Below are 20,280 nucleotides of genomic sequence, written 5' to 3'. Positions count from 1 at the left end.
TGTTCTGATGCCAGAATATGAATTTGTTAAGGAAATATACATGTATACATATGTGTATGTGTGGATATAGTGTAAAGAATATTTCAAGGGAATGTACAGCCAGGCAAAATGTATTAAATGTTGAGGAGAATGAATTATTCTTCCTTTTCTGTCCTGCTTGACTCATACAAGAAACCCAGGAACATATCTGCCCTTTCTTCCAGTGAGGCAGAAAGATTGGGAAAAGAACCCCTGTCACTTTTCTCCCAGCCTATACTATCCTTAACAATTGTTGATTTTCAAGAGAGGAATCATACTACTGTTATGATTGGTCAGAGCCAAGGATAATCATTGTCTCATATTTTACAAGTGAGCTAGATCACATGTAGGTCAAGGTCAAGACTGATACAAGGTTTCCTCTTTTCATTACCTGCTACCATATGGTAAATATATAGGGTCAGAGCCTTTCTTAGAGCCCTAGCCATGTATCTCTCCCTCTCCACAGCCGTATTTGGAGTTATTGGGCACTCTGTTATGAAATGCTGTATCAATTCCCACTTGTCTGTTGTTTCTTGTGTGTACATTTCCTTGGTCAGGTACCGTAAAGGGATGAGGGACGTAGGGGAACAATAGTTATATGAAGAAAGGGAATCCAGAATGGGAAAGGATCAGAGACAATGAATCATAGACGTAGTGGTTTAAGAGCACGGATTTTGGAGTCAGATCCGATTTCAATACTAGCTATGTGACATTAAGAAAACTTCCTGAATCCCTCTAAGCTTCACTCTCCTTTTCTGTAAAATGGATAGAATAAACTACCTATCTTACAGGGCTTGTATGAAGATTAAATAAGATGGCTCAGGAAGAGTTTGACATCTAGCGTGTGATAAGTATTCAGTAAACGTTAGCTGTAATTAAGCAATTGAGAATAAACAATGAGATGCTGACCCAAATTAAGATATTTTAGTAATTGTAGACTTAATTTATTCTTTCCACTCCTGTCACCATTAAAATTGATAAAATGAAGCTAAATTTTTACACATTCTTATTATATTTTCTAATTTTAATTTTTAAAGTCAAAATTCCTGCTGCCCGACCAAAAAGACATAAACAGTGTTTTAGTGACGACTGCAAAAGTGTTGATCCACCTTTTCTTTCACACAGAGAAAAAACAAGAGAAAGCCATCCTGTGGTGAGTGAAGTTGAAATCCTTTAAGTTTTCAGCTTAGAAAATGCCATTCTTTGGGCTAGTCAGTCATTAACTGTTGGCAGTACTCTTTCCATTTTAAGAATGCACAGGTTGAAAATATTTTTTGTCACAAGAAAATAAGATAGCTAATTGAACAAAATGAGCCAAGAAAATATGTTGTGTAGTTAACTCACTTATCTGCACTGAATACAGAATATGGATTAGCTGCTATTGTTTACACCTAGGTTGGGTTCTTTAGCTACTTCTAGTCCCATGGACCCTGCCACTATCATAGTGTGTCTTCACCCATCCACTCCCAAAAAATGTCTAGGATTCATAGTGGGTAAAAAAGGACCCTGGACTCCAGACAGAAAAGAGGAAAGCAACCTGGGTTAGCCAATCTGGATATCGCATGGTTTATAGTGGTAGTGTTTGCTGTATCTGAAACTCCTCATATAAAAATATATTTTTACAAAAATAACATAGTATTTGCTCAATAAAAAATGTTAATTGATAAGATTGTGTAACATGATAAGAACACAAAGCTTACTAGAAACTAACTTCTTAAGTGAAGTACAATGAAATACTATTTTGAAGAGAAGTTAGACTTCTCTTATATGCTTTCTGTTAGTCATTGTAGAGAAGACAGTATTATTCTTTGAACTTCAACTATTGTTAATCAACTAATTTATAGCATAAATATTTTAAGTTGTATTAAAACTAAATTGCATTTGCCTTAGCACTTTGAAAATGATTTACGTTGGTTCCTGGTATCTGTTAATAATGGACAGAAAGTCACCTGTCAATCTAATTGTCACTCCCTTATAGATAATCTTGTAGCTTTTATGTTCTCCAGTTTCACTAAGTTGTGTCTAAATGTGGAGCATTTTATTAATTAAACTCAGGCCTAGAAATACTCCTTTAATGTGAAAGCACATTTCTCATTTGTATTCCAGAAACTTTCAGTCTTTATACCTTTGAAAATTGCCTCTCCTCCATCTCAGTAATTTTCTTTTTTCTTTTTTTTTTTTGAACTTCTGTTTAGATGTTGGTTAGACTAGTCTTAATATCTTCTAGTATCTTTTTCGTATTTTCCATCTCTTTAACTTTCCACACTATATTCTGTGTGCTATCCTTTGACCTCTCTCCTGCTTCATTATTTCTCTCCTCAAATATTTCTCCTCTATTTAACCCATATTTCTACTCTCTTTAACTCATATGTTGAAACTTTAATTTAAATGACTCTTTTATTTCTAGAAATTCTTTGCTTTTCGAATTTTTGTTTTAAAGAAAGAACAAAATAAAACTAAAAGGAATTTTAAGGTCTCTTCCTGAGTCTCACATGATAACATGATTCTTTATGTGGTTTTTAATTTTTTGTTATGATTTCATTTCATTGAGGACCGATTACTATGGGAATTTTGGTGTGCCTAGGCTTCGTGTTTAACATTTGCCTCTTCTGGGGCCCTTAGAAGTTTATCAGCTTCACACAAGTTTTTATGCTCATTTCTCAGTTTGAGTTCCTGAACCACACAAATTATATAAATTTAGTTCTTACACACATGTGTAGTATAGGCTTGAGTCTCTGATTTTCTTTTTCTTTTTTTTTTTAATGTTTTTATTTATTTTTGAGACAGAGAGAGACAGAGCATGAGCAGGGGAGGGGCAGAGAGAGAGAGACACACACACAGAGTCGGAAGCAGACTCCAGGCTCTGAGCTGTCAGCACAGAGCCCCATGCAGGGCTCGAACCCACAGACTCTGAGATCATGATCTGAGCCAAAGTTGGATGCTCAACCGACTGAGTCACCCAGGTGCCCCTAAAAAGAAAACCAACTTTAAAAAAGAAAAACTCTGCTGCAAACCTGATCTGTCTTCCCTTGTATGTTAGGGACTTTTTTTACCTTGCTGCTTTCATGATTCTCTCCTTGCCTGAGTATTTTGTGAATTTGACTATGATATGCCTTGTTGATGGTCGGTTTTTGTTGAATCTAATGCTCAACATCACTCATCATCAGGGAAATACAAATCAAAACCACAATGAGATACCACCTCACCTGTCAGAATGGCTAACATTAACAAGTCAGGCGACAACAGATGTTGGCGAGGATGCGGAGAAAGAGGATCTCTTTTGCATTCTTGGTGGTAATGCAAGCTGGCGCAGCCACTCTGGAAAACAGTATGGAGGTTCCTCAAAAAACTAAAAAGAGAACTACCGTAGGACCCAGCAATAGCACTACTAGGCATTTTTCCAAGGGATACAGGTGTGCTGTTTCTAAGGGACACATGCACCCCTATGTTTATAGCAGCAGTAGCAACAATAGCCAAAGTATGGAAAGGCCCAAATGTCCATTGATGGATGAATGGATAAAGAAGATGTGGTATATATATATACAATGGAGTATTACTTGGCACTCAGAAAGAATGAAATCTTGCCATGTGCAAATATGTGGATGGAACTGGAGGGTATTATGCTAAGTGAAATTAGAGAAAGACAAACATCATATGACTTCACTCATATGAGGACTTTTAAGAGACAAAACAGATGAACATAAGGGAAGGGAAACAAAAATAATATAAAAACAGGAGGGGGACAAAACAGAAGAGACTCTTAAATACAGAGAACAAACAGGGTTACTGGAGGGGTTGTGGGACAGGGATGGAGTAAATGGGTAAAGGGCATTAAGGAATCTACTCCTGAAATCATTGTTGCACTATATGCTAACTAATTTGGATGTAAATTTAAAAAAATAAAAAATAAAATTAAAAAAAAACTAATAAAACTGAATTTCCCAGTCAAAAAAAAAAAGAAAGAAAGAAAGAAAGAAAAACTCGAAAGAAATATAAGGACTTTAAAGTCATTAAGAATCTTTTGTAAATGTGAACTTTTAAGTGTTGGAAACTTCAAATCACATTGGGGATGGGGTGACCCTATGGCCAGATAGAAAGGAAATGAGATGATTTTAGTTTGGTGCTACCTTGTAACACCATCAAATCAAAATATGTAGGCAGCCTCCTCTATACCCGTGTAGACGAAGTACAGAAGTGATAACAAAACTAATAGTTGGTATTCACTGAGTACTTATTATATGACAGACTCTCCCCAAATACATTTCTGTTAAGTAGCAGTACCAGAACTAAAGCAATGCCAGGCAGTCTGGCTACAGAGCCTGTGCTTCTAACCACTGTGCCATATTGTACAGAATTGTAAAGGTGTCAGAGACAAAGATGGTCCTACCACAGTAAAAATAGGAAATTGGAGTAAAATTTTCGTGAAGCTTTTAGTAAGCACAATATAAACTATGTAAAGCTGCTTATTCCAAAGACAGATCCTAGGTTGGGTTTTTTGTTGTGCTTTTTTTTTTTTTAAGGTAAACAACAAGTAATGAAGGACTAAAGAAGAGGTTCTTGGGGGGAAGATTATGCTGGACCCTCCATGGTGGAAGGTGTAGCTTGTGTGGAGTTAAAGGTTATTGCCCATAGTGGCCAAGACTGAGTGCATCCACAATATGAGCAAAAGAGAAAGGAAAATCACCTCCAGAAAGTGTTTTCTTTATCCTGACCTGTAGGTAGAGGCATAGCCAGTTCAGACCTTTAGTTTGCTTTTATAGCCATTTGGTATAAAAAGAGATAAATCTCATTTGTTTGTTTTGCATATTTATATTTTATAGTTCTGCTTTGATGCATTTCATAAATGACAGCAGTGAGATTGCTTTTCCACATAATTGGATGCGTTTATTATGTGCATTTTTCATGTCCCTTGTAGGCACCAAAGTAGAATTTCAGGGCAGTATACTTCAGAAGGCTTTGAGGACTGACACATTTTTTAAATGAATGTATATTGAGAATATATTAAAGAATAGATAATATGAGTCAGTCCATCAGTTTTCATTTATTGAGCACCAGCTATATATCCAACAGTTTGGAAATCATTCACAAATATAAAAGCTATACTCCTGCCTATAGATCTTATTATTTTGAGGGAGAACTATAATATGTAAGATATTATATATATTAATGCTAAGTTTTGTAGCACTGCAATTCCTAAGTAATTCTGAGAAAGGAGAAATCAGTATGAATTAGATTTGTCAGAGGTTTCATGTATGAGATGGGTTTTATATAATAAGCAGTATTTATTGAATTCTTACTTTGCAATGGCCCTGTCCTAAGCATTTTACATGTGTTAGTCTGTTCAGGCAAGGAGAGGACAAGTAACTTGCTAGAGCCCCCCAGCTAGGAAGAAGTGAAGCCAGAGCACACCCAGGCAGCCTAGTTCCAGAATCAACTCCATGATTACATCTCTCATAGGAAAGAGGTGGATCTGGGCAAAGTTAACTGAAGGCATTCCAGGCAACACAGTCACTACTGACGAGGGCGTGGGGAGGGGGCCTTAAATCCCATTTGTGAATTTTTGAGAGAGTAGTGTTTTGTATTTTAAGATTATGTGTGAGATTTTAATAGTGTGCAGTGATAGTCACAGAGCCTTAAAGTAAACTTGTTGCATATATGTGGTCTTTAAATATCATGTGCTTTCAGTTGTTCTTGTTTCACCTACAGCTATGATTGTAACAGAAGTCAGTGAGAAATTGTGATTCTTTATACGGTTGCTACTCTTACAGTCTTTTTGCCAGGAGTAGATCTGCTACATAAATCAAAACATTTAAGTTTACTTTTCCCCTCAAGTATGCAACATTTATACAGGTAAACAAAGCATGAACACATTTTGAACATAAAGCAAAATAAGCTTTGTAGCAGCACTTTCTTTAGCACTTTTACTGTGCATTTGACAATTGCATATCAGAGAGAAATACCTACCTTCTTGTAATGAAGTTTTTAATATTTTTATCTGATAGCATCATACCATCAGTGCCATTCTACAAGACATAGAAGAAAAACAAGAAAGTTTACTAGAATTTGAAATAAGAACCCCTGAAGATGCAGGTAAGTATGCACCCATACTCAAGTTTGATTATTTCGTACATCCAAGGTCATTCCTACCTCAACTTCTTACGGTACATGTTTATGTCAAAGCTTACAGTGGCTGAAAGTAGCCTTTTTTTTGTGATGGTAAAGTGCCAGAAATGAGCATCAGAAGTCATTTATGCAAACCAGTAGTTAGTGTACTTGTTGATCAAGATACTTCTAAGACTCAAAGTATAGCATAAGTAACATGAGAGACACTTGAAACAATGATCAGAGATAAGCCACTACTGGTGATATGTTTAGATGAAGATGTGAAGAAAAAAAGAAAGCACAATACAGTGACTAGGGAGGAGATTTTGTTATTCCCTGCAGCTATGGTAGCCCTTTAAAAACAGATCTGCAGAGGAATATGCAGTTGTGACTCAAGTAGGGCAAATCCTCAGACCTTTCAGATGAGCAGATACACCAGGTAAGTATCTTAGCATAGATGTCTTCCTGTTTACAAAACACAAGTGATTCAAAATAGTAAATTTGACTTTGATCCCTGACCTACTAATCGGAATTTCTCAAAAGTTCACTGAATATTTGTAAATCTTTGATAGCTCACAGTTGTGTTTTCATGAGTTAACGATTACAAGGTAAAAATTGGGTCTTGATAGATTTAGATCTGAATGTTTAAGTAGTTAAAAGTATCTCCTCAATCTTTAATGTAATAGGATACAGCTATTCATCTCTTATCCTAGTTCATACTGTACAGTCTTTTAAAAAATTATTTCCTTTTAAATTATACCCATTCTTTTATCTTGGCCTAACACATGGTAAACATGTTATGTTTTGAGGAAAATAATACAAAATACTGATGTATACTCCCAAACAAATGTGAATAGTTCATATATTTTATTTAGTATTTATAATACCTTATATACCTAAGATGAATTTTCCAATTAAAAAATCTTTTATTAAAAGGCATATAAATACACTTCAAAAAACCAGGAAAAAAATGTAAAAATACCTACTGTCCCACCACAGTATTTTGTTGTATTTGTTTCCTTTCTTCTAAGAATTTGGTTATGCAGTGACACCTCAATAAAATTATTAAAAACATAGTTTAGATCATGCTAAACTTGCCAACTTTACATTTTCTCTCTAGAGCCATTATTCTTAGTGGTTTACCTAGTATCCTATTTTGTAAATGTTCCAGGGCTTAATTTTTCCGTTTTTCTTGAGCATTTACATTTTTCTACTTCTTTGCTATTTTATAGTATATAGCTTTTGAATTTAGGACTGTCTTCATAGGAATGATTTGGAACTGCTGGCTCAAAAATTTATAAACATTTTAAAATCTATTAATTTGTATTGATAAATTATTTCATAAAGTATTAGATATTAATTTAATTTGCACTTTCCCCAACACACATTAGTGTTTGTTTTCCTTTACACTGCTAATAGCAACAGTATTTTCATTTAAATTAATTTTACCAGTTTAATGAGAAAAATGTGCCTCGTATTTTCACTTACCTTATTATTATTGGAATTTTTTCTCTAGTTTTTTTTCCTGCTTTGTGAATTGACTGTTCCTGTTTCTCTGTTAATAAGTTGGAGCCATTTTATACAATCAAGTTATTGACTCTTTTTCTGCCATAACTGCTGCAAATATGTTTTTCAGCCAAACTGTCTTTTTATGCTTAAGTACATACATTTTCAAATTCTGTATAATAAAACGTATCAGCCTTTTTCCTTTGCTATTTCTTTTAATGCTTTTAAGATTAGAAACTTTTCTTCCCTCCCCATCCTTAGGCTTTGTAAATTAATTTTATTCTTTTATGACCAATACATTGACTAGTCAGGACCCCTTTATCTTCATCCCATTGCCCCTTTAAGGGAGGAACGGTAAGGCAACGGGACTCTAGAGTTCTTGGCTAGCAGTTGCTAGCCTAAATACTAGGCTAAATACTGACTGCTACTGACTCCATCAGTCTTTGGCGGATGTCTAAAACTTAGTCTCTTCAGAGCAATTTTCTGAGGCTTTTCTGAACTTGTATATGGCTCCTGTGGTGTGGCAGGGCAGTGCACATTTTCCTTTCCCTGGCTCCTCTTTGTCTTCTGTCAGCTGCTGTTGCTGCTGGTTTTTTGTTGGTTTTGTTGTTGTTGTTTTTGTTTTGTTTTGTTTTTTGGTGGTCCACCTACACAGACTCTCTCTCAGGTAGAAGTCTCCATAGTCAGTCTCACAGGCACAGGGCAGGCTCCATACCAAGTCTGCAGGATCCTGGCACTTTGGACCTGTGGTTAGAAAGGAGGACAGTTAACTTTCAGCACAAGAGCAACTCTCCCTTTTCCCTGGTGTCCACATGTCTTGCCTTGCAGGGCCTCAACCTCTAGATTTCAAAGGAGGAAGCCAGGTGTGAGTCCATTATCACCTCAAAAGAAAGTTATTACTCTCTTCAACAGTTCTTTGAGAAACTGCCCTCCTTAGGCTTGAGACAGAGAGAAACCTCACCTCTCAGTCTGGCTGTTGAGAATGGAGATTCCCATCCAGTTGAGCAATAGCTCTCTGAAGAAGTGTCTTTACAAATTCACCACTTCCTTATTCTGACACCTTTTATATCTGTGATTTGGCTGAGGAGTCCAGGAATAACAGATCCCATTTTGTACATTTTTCTGTAGGTTTTTCTTTTCTTTTTTCTTTTAATTTTTTTTAACACTTATTTATTATTGAGAGACAGAGAGACACAGAGTGTGAGCAGGGGAGGGGTAGAAAGAGGGGGAGACACAGAATCTGAAGTAGGCTCCAGGCTCCAAGCTGTCAGCACAGAACCCGATGCGGGGCTCAAACTCACAAACCATGAGACCATGACCTGAGCCAAAGTTGGACGCTTAACCAACTAAGCCACCCAGGTGCCCCTTCTGTAGGTTTTTCTTATCGATGTCTTGTATTCACTTTGATGTCAGAAACCTTAGTGCCTCAACCAAACTGACCAAAAAGATGTTTACTTTAAACATTTTGTATATTGGTTTTTTCCTATGCATTTCAACTCTGCTCTTCATTTGAAATCTATTTTCCACACGTGGCACAAGATGAGGATAGAATAGAGTCCCCCACCCCCACATAACTGTTCCATTTCCCTCCTCTTATCTGTTGAATAATTTCTGTCATCCTCATTCTTTATTATCATATATTAAAATCTTACATATATTAGAGCGATTCTAGGTTCTCCCTAAGATACCACTGATTAATGTATCTGATAAATAAGTATATAGTGTCAAGTTACATGTAAAATTCTTCCTATCCTTTTTTATAGAAATACATAGAATTTTCTTGATGACTATGATAATGTTATTTTTACCTGTGATTTAAAATTCAAGTGCGTGATGGGCAGAAACTACTCTGGGAACACTGACTCTTTACTGATCAAGTCATTTGTCTGATTTGCAAAGGAAAGTTCTGGAAAAAATTTCAACTCTGAACTTCATGTCATTTCCCACCACTGATTTTCTCTATGTTATCTAGAAAAATATGCATTGGTCTAAAATAATTAGGGAAAAAATGTAAGAAACAAAGCCAAAAGTAAAATAAAATAAAATAAAATTAAATTAAATTAAATTAAATTAAATTAAATTAAAAAAAGTCATTTAAAAGAAAATGTATTCATCTAAGCCTTTCCATTTACTACTTGGGAATGTGGACTTGGACATAATTGGCATTTGTGTGTAAATCTTGTGGACTTGTGATGGATGGGGCAGAGCATGATGCTGTTACTTAGGAAGCAGTGGAAGAAAATAGGAAAATTTGAAGTAATTATTATAAAAATAATTATATATAGATCTATGTGAACTTAGATATCATACAGCCCTATCTAAATGCTAAGTGTAAAGAACAAGAACTGATGGCATGATTCTTATTGTTAGGTAAATATAATAAATAGTTACATATAGTATAAATATATAGAACAATGCATTAAATAAATACACAATTAAAAAAAAATTGACACACACAAACAGGTACCCTGCTACCAAAGTATTTTTTTTTCAAATCAAGAATAGATCTTTTCTTTATTCTTTTTTTTAAAATATAATTTATTGTCAAATTGGTTTCCATACAACACCCAGTGTTCATCCCAACAAGTGCCCTCCCAAAGTATTAACAGTAGTCTCTTTTGTGGAGTAAAAAAGAGGAGAAACAGGGGGTGAAAGTGGGATACTCTTTTTTACTTTTCTTCTGTGTAAACATTCATATTATTTGAAAATTTTTCTTACAATGTGTTCCTTTTGTGTTTTAAAAAGTAAGTTTAACAAAATATTTATTTCCTACCCTCATTTCACAAATAAGAAAAGTAACCAAAGGGCTCATATGTCTTGTCCAGAGTCACAGAACTTAGTGGAGTAGCAGGATTAGAACTCAAGCTGGCCTGCCCTCTTCAGGGTACTTCCATAGGGTGGCATAATTCAATGAGTCTTGGTTTATATATCTGGGCCATTGATACTGGGGAGCAGCGTAGGGAAATAAATTTTTTAAAATTTAACAGTAAGGCTGAGTCCTCTGTGATCAAATGTAACAATTGCTATCTCTCAGTTAACTTTTTATTTTATTACCATGTTTCCAGAACAATACATTGAAAAGATGTTAGAGATAAAAGAGGTTATGGATAATGTGCTTGCCAAACAGAAGGCAGAAAGGGATGATCTGGCTAAAAAATACAGGTGAGTGAAAAAAGTAGAACTGCTTTAGAATTTTCATAATTTATCCCTTTTTAGCTACAATAGTTAGGTCTGGAATTTTTTAAGAATACAATTGTTGCTTAGGGCCAAAGAATGACCATGAGGTCATCTAATCTATTACCTTCATGGGGAATTGTACTTCCCAGAAAGATATTTTTCTTTTTTATTACTTGAAATATTCAGAAGAGGACATTTTAGTATCTTAAAAAGTTGTCCATAGCCAAGAATTTTATGACAGCCTCTCTGGTCATGAATCCCCAAAATAAATTTCTTTCCATAGTAAACTCAGATTTTTTACACTAAAATTTTTTCTTTTTGCTATCACAAATGTTATCTAAGTGGTGTAACCATGTGTTTTTTTGTGGTTTTGTGTATGTCTTAAACTCTCAGGGCTTTTAAGGGGTTTTATCCTGATTATATTATATCCTCTTTTTTTCCCTTTTTTGAGAAAGATATATTGTTTTCTTGTTTGGGCATATTTTTATTAGTTTTTCATACATAGACTTAGCTACCTATGCCTTCTTTTTTTTTTTTTTTTTTCTCATGAGAACTTTTAAGGTTTACTCTCTTAGAACTTTCAAATATACAATACAGTATTATTAACTGTAGTCACCATGCTATACATTACACCTCCATGACTGACCTATTTTATTACTGGATGTTTGTACCTTTTGACCTGGGGTCAAAATGGGTGAGCCATTTCACCCACCCTCCACCTTCCACCTCTGGCAACCACCAATCTGTTCTCTGTATATATGAGTTCATTTTTTTGTGTTTTGTAGTTTTTTGTTTTTTTAGATTATACATATGAGTGAGACCATACAGTATTTGTTTTTCTCTGTCTGACTTATTTCACTTAACATAATGCTCTCAAGGTCTATGCATGTTGTCAAAAATGACAGGATTTCTTTCTTTTTAATGTCTGAATAATATTCCTCTGTGTGTGTGTGTGTGTGTGTGTGTGTGTGTGTATGTGTGTGTGTGTACATTTGCACATTCCACATCTTCTTTATTCAGCCTTTGATGGACACATAGGTTGCTTCCATGTCTTGGCTATTGTTAATAATGCTGCAGTGAATATGGGGTTGCAGTTATCTTTTTGATCTTGTTCCTTATTCACCTGTTATTTTCTAATTTCCTTTATATTCTTTTGTTTAAAGTTTGTTTATTTTTAAGAGAGAGAGTGTGAGTGCTGTGCGTGTGTACCAGTGGGGGAGGGGCAGAAAGAGGGAGCGAGAATCCCAAGCAGGCTCCACGCTGATGCAGGGCTCGATCTTACAAACCGCGAGATCGTGACCTGAGACAAAATCAAAAGTCGGGTGCTTAAATGACTGAGCCACCTGCACCCCTCTAATTTTCTTTATATTCTTATAATCATTTGACATTTTTTTCTGAACTTATTTAAAAATCAGTTTTCTATTTTCATTCACAAATATTTTATCTTCATTTTGCTTTTCTCCCCAGTGAATAAATATTACAGATTATTTCTCTTTTCTGTTTTCCTGTTAGTATAAAGCAAGTGAGCTTATAGGACCTACAGGTAGGTCAATTACCTTTGGAGAAGGTAAACTTTGGAGAAGACTAGCTTCAGTTTTCCTTTATGTTCTATGATTAACAATATACCTGGAGTTTTGGGAAGTTCCCAAGCAGTTGGGTTTGTAGGTGTGTAAGTCCTTATTAATACTGTTGTAAGACTTAAAAGCTTGTAATCTTAAAATCATTTTTATTTTCTGTCTGAACTCTGTTTTAAATGTGATATTACTAATTTTTTCTCCTCTGTTCAGCTTCTTGTATTTTATGCTACTAGCTGTTTGCTAATATTTCTTCTTACTGCTTCTTCCACCTACGTCTACTATTCACTCTAACATCTGGTCTGCTTGAAGTTCAGTACCAACAACCCTAAACTGTGATACTATTGCTATCCCTTAAAGCAGCTGCTTTAGGGTGATCCCTGAAGGTCACTGAGACCATTTCAAAGGGTGTATGAAGTCACAACTGTTTCTATAATGAAACTTTTTGGCTCTCATTCTCTCATGAGTGTATAATGGAATTTTCTAGAGGCCACATGTGTGGTGCTATCATTATTCTAATAGCCGATGGGATGTATCTTTGTATATTCTTGTGTTTTAAAATTTTCTGTTTTATTTTGTAGAACAGTAAATATTGATAGATAGACCCATATGAAAAAAGGCCTTTTGGGGTCCTCAATAATTTTTAAGAGTATAAAACAGTCATAAAGCCAAAAAGTTTGAGAACTACTGGAAACAAAGAGTCCAGTATCCTGAAGGGCACTGTAGTGTAGATGGGTATAACCAAAAGAAGGGTGTGAAGCAGCCATTTTCTCTCGCTCTCAAGCCCATTGTGGTCACACAGGTTAATGCTTGTCCTGGTAGTCCCTCTGGACCCGAAAGTGCCTCAATACAGGTTCAAAGTACAATTACAGTAATTACTTGATGGATTGACATTTCTCAGGTCCAGCTCAGATATAATTATTCAAAACAGTCTCACTCCTCCATAGCTCTAAGGGAACTTGAGTGGAACTTACTCCCAAATTTTATTTCCCGATACACCTTTCCACTATAAACAGGTAAGCAAACTCTGAATTTAAAAATGGTGTTCCTCCTTCCAACTAAACAATCCACATTTGTTTTTTTTCAGGGTTGACTCACAACTGGTAAATAATATAAATGTGGATAACCACACCATCACCTCCAGAAAAAGGCAGTCTTACTTACCTTAGGAGTCATTTTCCTTTCAGAGGAAATACTTGTGTACTTTGGGCTGATTAAAATTTAAATTGAGACAAAGTATCTTTAAAATCTACATGATTGCTAAAAAAAGTTTTCTATTGTTTTTGGTTTTTTTTTTCTCTTTCTGTTTCTTTCTCTAGAGTGTCCATAGAATCATTTAAGCAAGGAGTCCTCAGAGAACAACTGGCTAATTTGGCCACAAGACAGAAGAGCCTTTTAGTTGTGGCAAAAAAACAGAAAAAAATTAGCCAGAAAATGCAAAACTATAAAAACATTACATCTGCGTCTGGTCCTGGTTTGAAGAGGCTGCCATCCAGCTCAGAAATCTCTAGTGAAAAGGACAGCCAAAGGCTTACCAGTCTGGGAAATTCAGTGCAGCCCCATTCAGGTTCATGTTCTCCTGTCAGCCTTATTTGTGGAAGCATACAGGAAACACAGTCATCTCTGGAAACGTGGAATGGCAGCCAAAATACCAACACTTGTGTAAATTCAGAGACAGTGAGAAGGGAAGAATTTTTTGGAAATGAGCTGAATTCTAAACAGAATGTCAATGACTGTACCTTGGATGGGTTATCAAAATCCAGACATTCAGATGGCACTAAGAAGATTAAATTACCATCCCAGCCTGTTGCTTTTCTTGCTCAAGCAGAATATTCACAAAAAGAAAATGATCTTACAGAAACTCCAGCCAAAGGGAATGAATCTTACAGTAGTCCTTCAGCAGTAACTGGCACGTTAAATATTTCAGAGACTACAAGCAGACTTGCCGAAAATGATGCCCATCTATCAACTGTTATTTGCGATCAGGCTCCTACCAATTGTGATCCGAAAAGAGGAAACAGGAAAATAGCTTCCCAGCAGCCACCTAGGGGGACATTAGAATCCTTGGCACACCAAGGGACTGATGCCTTAGGCAGTACTACTGGGCATCAGATGAAATCATATCTTAAAAAATCAGTTTTTGCTGTTCCCCATGCTCATGATGGTGAGAGCTCCTATTCCTCGGGATCTGGCCGTCAACATATTATAAAAAACCCTTTAAACAATAGCACAGCTCCCAGAAAGAAATGTATGCAGATAAAAGATCTGATATTACTAGGAAGAATTAATCCAGGAAATAACATTCTGGAATTCAAAACACAGGTATCCTTTTTTTTCTCTAAAATCATGTAATTTTATAAATAAGCAAATAAATGTTTCTTTCATAAAGTGTAGGCATTTAGCTCTGATTATGGATGTAGGGTTTGGCTGGGCTTCTTGAATGAAGGGACAAAAACGTTGTATTCTTAGCTAGTGAAATCATGCTTTTGGGTTGCGCTATACATTTTAGTCACTAGCACCTTTGGGCTCTCAGGCCAGAGTTAGTCAATTATATTGGCCCTGGAAGAATTTAAGAACAACATAAAAATAATAAATGGGAGCTATCTTTGGTTCCACAGTTTTAGGAATTACTGTGCACTGCTGAAGCTTACCCAGATAAAGGATAGATATAAATTCATCTTCTATAGAAGTTCAATTTAGAAATAAGAAGTGACTTGGAATTTGGATAAATCTGACTCAATGAAAACAATATCACATATGCATAAAAATCGAAGAAGAAAGGGTACCTGGGTGGCTCAGTCGGTTAGGCGTCCGACTTTAGGTCAGGTCATGATCTCACAGCTAGTGAGTTAGAGCCCTGCGTTGGGCTCTGTGCTGACCACTCAGAGCCTGGAGCCTGCTTCAGATTGTGTCTCCCTCTCTGTCTGCCCCTCCCCTACTCACATTCTGTGTCTCTCTCTTTCAAAAATAAACATTTAAAAATTTTTTAATAAATAGAAGAGGAAAAAATTGTTCTACTAGAAAATGCCTACAAAACAGGCATCCTGTCCCCTTTCCCTACATTGACTTTTTGAAAGAGGAATTCAGAATGGCAGTGATTTTAAGAATCCTGGAATGTTTCTTTGCTAACGGACCACCAGTTCAATAGAAATTGGTCCAGGCTAACTGGAATTTAATCTGAATGACCATTGTTTCTAGTCCTTCCACTGCTGGTTAATAAGGCTTTTCCTAGTTAAAAAAACTTTACTTATAAGTTAGGAGCAAAAAAATTAATTTCAAAATTTCACATTGTAGTTTACAGACCAAATTAGTGGCTTGATCTCAGGTCTCTTGATGTTCCTGTTTGCTTGCCTGTCAACCAGTTACTGCTAAGTAGTACCTACATCAGATTAGCCAGAGAAACTCAGATTTTAGTTAGTAAATTAATTACATTAACTCAAATTTTTGCAGGTGTGGCTACTTCTCTGGAGCAGCTATAATAAAATTTTAATATAACTTTTCATATTTCAGCTATTTCTTAACAGCTTTATTGAGATATAATTAACATATGTATTTAAATTACATATGTTTTTACATATGTATTTACATGGTAAATACATACTATATGTATTTAAATTAAGCATTTTGACAGATTTTGATGTATGTATATATCTGTGAAACCATAACCACAAACAGGTAATGAACATATCCATCACCCCCAAAAGTTTCTTTTTGCAATTTTGTATACCTCCTTCATACTTCTTCCTTCCCATGCTGAACTCCAGATAATTACTGGTCTGCATTATGTCCTTATACTTTTGTTTGCACTTCTAAGAATTCTGTAAAAGTGGAATTACACCATATGTGTTCATTTTTGTCTGGCCTCTTTCTCTGAACATAATTACTTGAGAGTCATCCTCATTAGAGTGTGTATGTATGTACTACAATTTGTCATTTCATCTGTGATAGACATTTAGGTTGTTTCCAGTTGTTGACTATCGCATATAAGCTACTATGGATATTGGTGTACAAATTTCAGTATGACACAGGCTTTTGCTTTTCTTGGGTGAATACCTAGGAGTGGAGTGACTGGATGAAATATGGTAAGTATATATTTAACTTTTAAAAAAACTGCCAAAGTTGTTAGTAACATTTTACATTCCCACCAGCTGTGATGAGTATTGTGGTTCTTCCATATTCTTACTTAGCTAGCATTTAGTATGATCCGTCTGTTAATTTTAGCCATACTAACATATAATGTAGATGTATGTATATAATATGTATATATGTATAGTAGTTTATTATTGTGGTTTTATTTTGCATTTCATAATGATTAGTTATGTTGAGCATCTTTTCGTGTGCTCTTTGCCATCCATACTTATTCTTCGGTGAAGTTCCTTTTCAAATATTTGCCTGTTTTTTTATTGGCTGCTCATTCTCTTATTTGATACATTTTGGATATAAGTCCTTTATCCAATACATACTTTGCAAAAATATTTTCTCCTAATATAGTTTTGCCTTTTCATTCTCTCAAAATTGTGTTATAAAGAACAGAAGTTTAAAATTTTGATGTAGTCCAACTTAGCAATTTGCTCTTTGACTAATTATGTTTTTAGTATCATATCTAAGAAGTCTTTGTCTAACCCAAGGTCACAAAGATTTTCTCCCAGAATTTAGGTCTGTGATCCATTAGTTTCTTTATGTAGTACAGAGCAAGATCCCAATTCATAGTTTTGAATATGGGTATTCAATTCTTCCAGCTACATGTGTTGAAAACATTGCCCTCTATTGAATTGTCTTTGCACCTTTGTAGAAAATCATTTGTCCATATATGTGCCTATTTCTGGACTCCCTGTTCTGTTTACCTATTTGTCTATCTTACTATGAATACTGTCTTGATTAATGCAGCTCTGTAATAAGGGTTAAAACCAGGTAGTGTTAGTCCTCCAGTTTTGTTCTTCCTTTTTGTAAAGTGTTTTGGCTATTCTAGGTCTTTTGCAATCCCATATGAATTTTAGAGTGAGTTTGTCAGCTTCTTTTTTTAAAAAAAAGGGGATGCTGTCATTTATATTGGTATTGAGCTAAATCTGTAGATGAATTTTGGGACAGATGACATCTCAGCAATATTGAGTTGTCCAAATCATGAACATGATATAGCTCTCTGTTAATTTAGACGTTTTCTGATTTTTCCCAGCAGTTGTAGGAGTCAGTATACAGGTCTTTCATATCTTTTACCAGATTTATCCCTAAGTATTTCATGTTTTTGATAGTAATATATATGATATTTTTTAAATGTCAATTTTTGGTTGTTTATTGCTCACAGGTAGAAATTCAACTGATTTTTGTATATTGAGATGTTATTTTATAATCTTGCTAAACTCACTACTTCCTGTAAATTTTTGTAGAAGTCATTGGATTTTCTACATAGATGATCAAGTTGGCTATGAATAAAGACAGTTTTACTTCTTTCATTCCATTGTGAATGCTTTTCATTTCTTTTTGTGTAGCTGCACTGGCTAACACCAGTGCAGTATTGAAATAAAACAGTGAGATCACACTTCTGTTTTTTCCCTAAGATGAGACTATGTTTCTTAGAAAAAATTGAGGCTTCCACTGTTAAGTACAATGTTAGCTATAGGTTTTTTCTTAGATGCCCTATATTAGGCTCAGCAAGTTCTTTTCCTAGTTTCTTGAGTGCCTTTATCATGAAAGGGTATTGGATTTTGTCAAATGCTCTTTCCACATCAGTTGTGATGATCATATGGTTTTTGTTTTGTATTCTCTTGATAATGGTGTAGAACATTAATTGATCTTTGGATATTAAACCAACCTTGCATTCCTGGAAAAGCAGATAAATCCCACTTTGTTATGGTATATAATTCTTTTTATATGTTGCTGGATTTGGTTTTCTAATATGTTTTTGAGGATTTTTGCATCCATATTTATTAAAGATATTGGTCTTTAGTTTTCTTGTGTTGTCTTTTGTCTGGTTTGGTATTAAGGTTATACTGATCTCACAAAAATGTTTCTCTTTTTCTATTTTTAGAATATTGGTAATCTAAAATATTAGTATTAAATTCTCTTTAAATGCTTGATAGTAATCAGCAATGAAGCCATCTGTACCTGGATTTTTTTTTTCTTTCTATGTACATAGTGTTTGGAGTGTTAATTCAGTCTCTTACAGGTTTTTTCAAATTGTCTATTTCTTCTTGAATCATTTTTGGTAGTTTTATTTTGTTAGAAATTTGTCCATTTTTTGTTATTTATTAGCACAGAATTATTGATAGTTTCTCTTATAATCCCTTTTATTTCAGTGTGGTCAGTAGTAGTGTACTAATTTTCATTGTTGATCTTAGTAATTCGAGTCTTCTCACTTGTTTTCTTGGTCACTGTCACTAAAGTTTTGTCAATTTTGTTAATATTTTCAAAGAATCACTTTGATTTCATTGATTTTTATCGTTCTTCTATTGCCTATTTTATTTATTTCCATTCTAGTATTTATTATTTCCTTTTTTCTGCTTGCTTTGTGTTTAGTTTGCTGTTCTTTTTTCAGTGTCATCATTATAAGTGCAGGTTATTGATTTGAGATTTTTCTTTCTTTTCAATATAGGCATTTACAGCTATAAATTTACTTTTAGCCTACTGCTTTTGCTGCATCCCATCATTTTTGGTGTGTTGTTTGTTTATTCATCTCAAAGTATTTGCCTTTTGATTATGTCTTTAATCCTTTACTTATTTAGGAGTGTGTTGTTTGATTTCCTCATAACTGTGAGTGTTCCATTTTTTTCTTTTATTAATTTCTAATTTCATTCTGTTGCATTTAGAGAGTATACCTAGTATTATTTGAGTCCTTTTAACATTTCTGAGATTAGGGGCGCCTGGGTGGCTCAGTCAGTTAAGCGTCCGACCTCAGCTCAGGTCATGATCTCACAGTCTGTGGGTTCGAGCCCTGCATCGGGCTCTGGGCTGACAGCTCGGAGCCTGGAGCCTGCTTCGAATTCTGTGTCTCCCTCTCTTCCCCCCGCACCCCCCCGCCCCCCGCTCGTGCTCTGTCTCTCTCTGTCTCAAAAAAATAAATAAAAACATTAAAAAAAATTTTTTTAAAGTTTCTGAGATTTACTTTGTGGCTTAACTAGCATGTGGCCCATCCTATGTGCACTTGAGAAGAATAATTATTCTACTGTTGTTAGAAGGTTTTTTATAGATGCCTGTTGGGGTAGTTAGTTTATAATATTGCTCAAGTTTTCTCTTTCCTCATTGATCTTCTGCCTGTTTGTTCTATGTATTATTGAAAGTGGAGTGTTGACAACTATAATATTGTTGAATTGTCTGTTTCGCCCTTTATTTATGTTAATTTTTGCTTCATGTATGTTGGTGCTCTTTTATTAGGTGCATGTGTGTTTATAATTGTTATATTTTCCTGATGCATTAACCCTCTTCTTATTATAAAATGTCTCTTGTTATCTCTAGTAATACTTTTTGTTGTAAAGTGTATTTTGTGTGATATTAGTATAACTGCTGCTGTTTTTTGAGGTTGCTGTCTGCATGATATATCTTTCTCCGTCCTTTCAAGTTCAATTTTCTTGTCTCTTTCAATTTAATCTGTCTTTTATATGCAGCATATAGCATACATCTTGTTTTTCTTTTAACTAAGTCTGACAGCCTCTACTTTTTGAATAAGTTTTTTCATCCACTCTCATTTAATTAACATTATTAATATTACTGGACTTACGTCTGCTATTTTACTTTTTGTTTTTAATGTGTCTCATGTCTTTTTTGTTCCTCTGTGTTTCCTTTATTGCTTTCTTTTGCATTAAGTGAATATTTTCCAGTGTAGCATTTTAGTTTCTTTAGTGACTTTAGTTTCTTTAGTGACTTTTCTTTAGTGACTTTAGTGACATATTTTTTGAAGTATTTCCATAAT

General features: G+C 34.8%; 1 protein-coding gene across 1 annotated transcript in view; it reads left to right on the top strand.

Moving 5' to 3' along the window:
• ANKRD31 (ankyrin repeat domain 31) overlaps positions 1 to 20,280 on the top strand; it is a 138,123-nt gene that overhangs the window by 93,449 nt on the left and 24,394 nt on the right. Inside the window, exons 19-22 of the mRNA XM_047087997.1 lie at positions 1,056 to 1,171; positions 6,021 to 6,108; positions 10,692 to 10,788; positions 13,697 to 14,699. Coding sequence (XP_046943953.1) covers positions 1,056 to 1,171; positions 6,021 to 6,108; positions 10,692 to 10,788; positions 13,697 to 14,699 — 1,304 coding nt within the window. The remainder of the gene's footprint in view (positions 1 to 1,055; positions 1,172 to 6,020; positions 6,109 to 10,691; positions 10,789 to 13,696; positions 14,700 to 20,280) is intronic.

Source organism: Lynx rufus, unplaced genomic scaffold, assembly GCF_022079265.1.
Source record: "Lynx rufus isolate CCGP_SWC_20201006 ecotype Redwood Valley unplaced genomic scaffold, mLynRuf1.p SCAF_1, whole genome shotgun sequence".
In the NCBI taxonomy this organism is placed as follows: Eukaryota; Metazoa; Chordata; class Mammalia; order Carnivora; family Felidae; genus Lynx; species Lynx rufus.
This window is presented reverse-complemented; position numbering and strand designations above follow the sequence as displayed.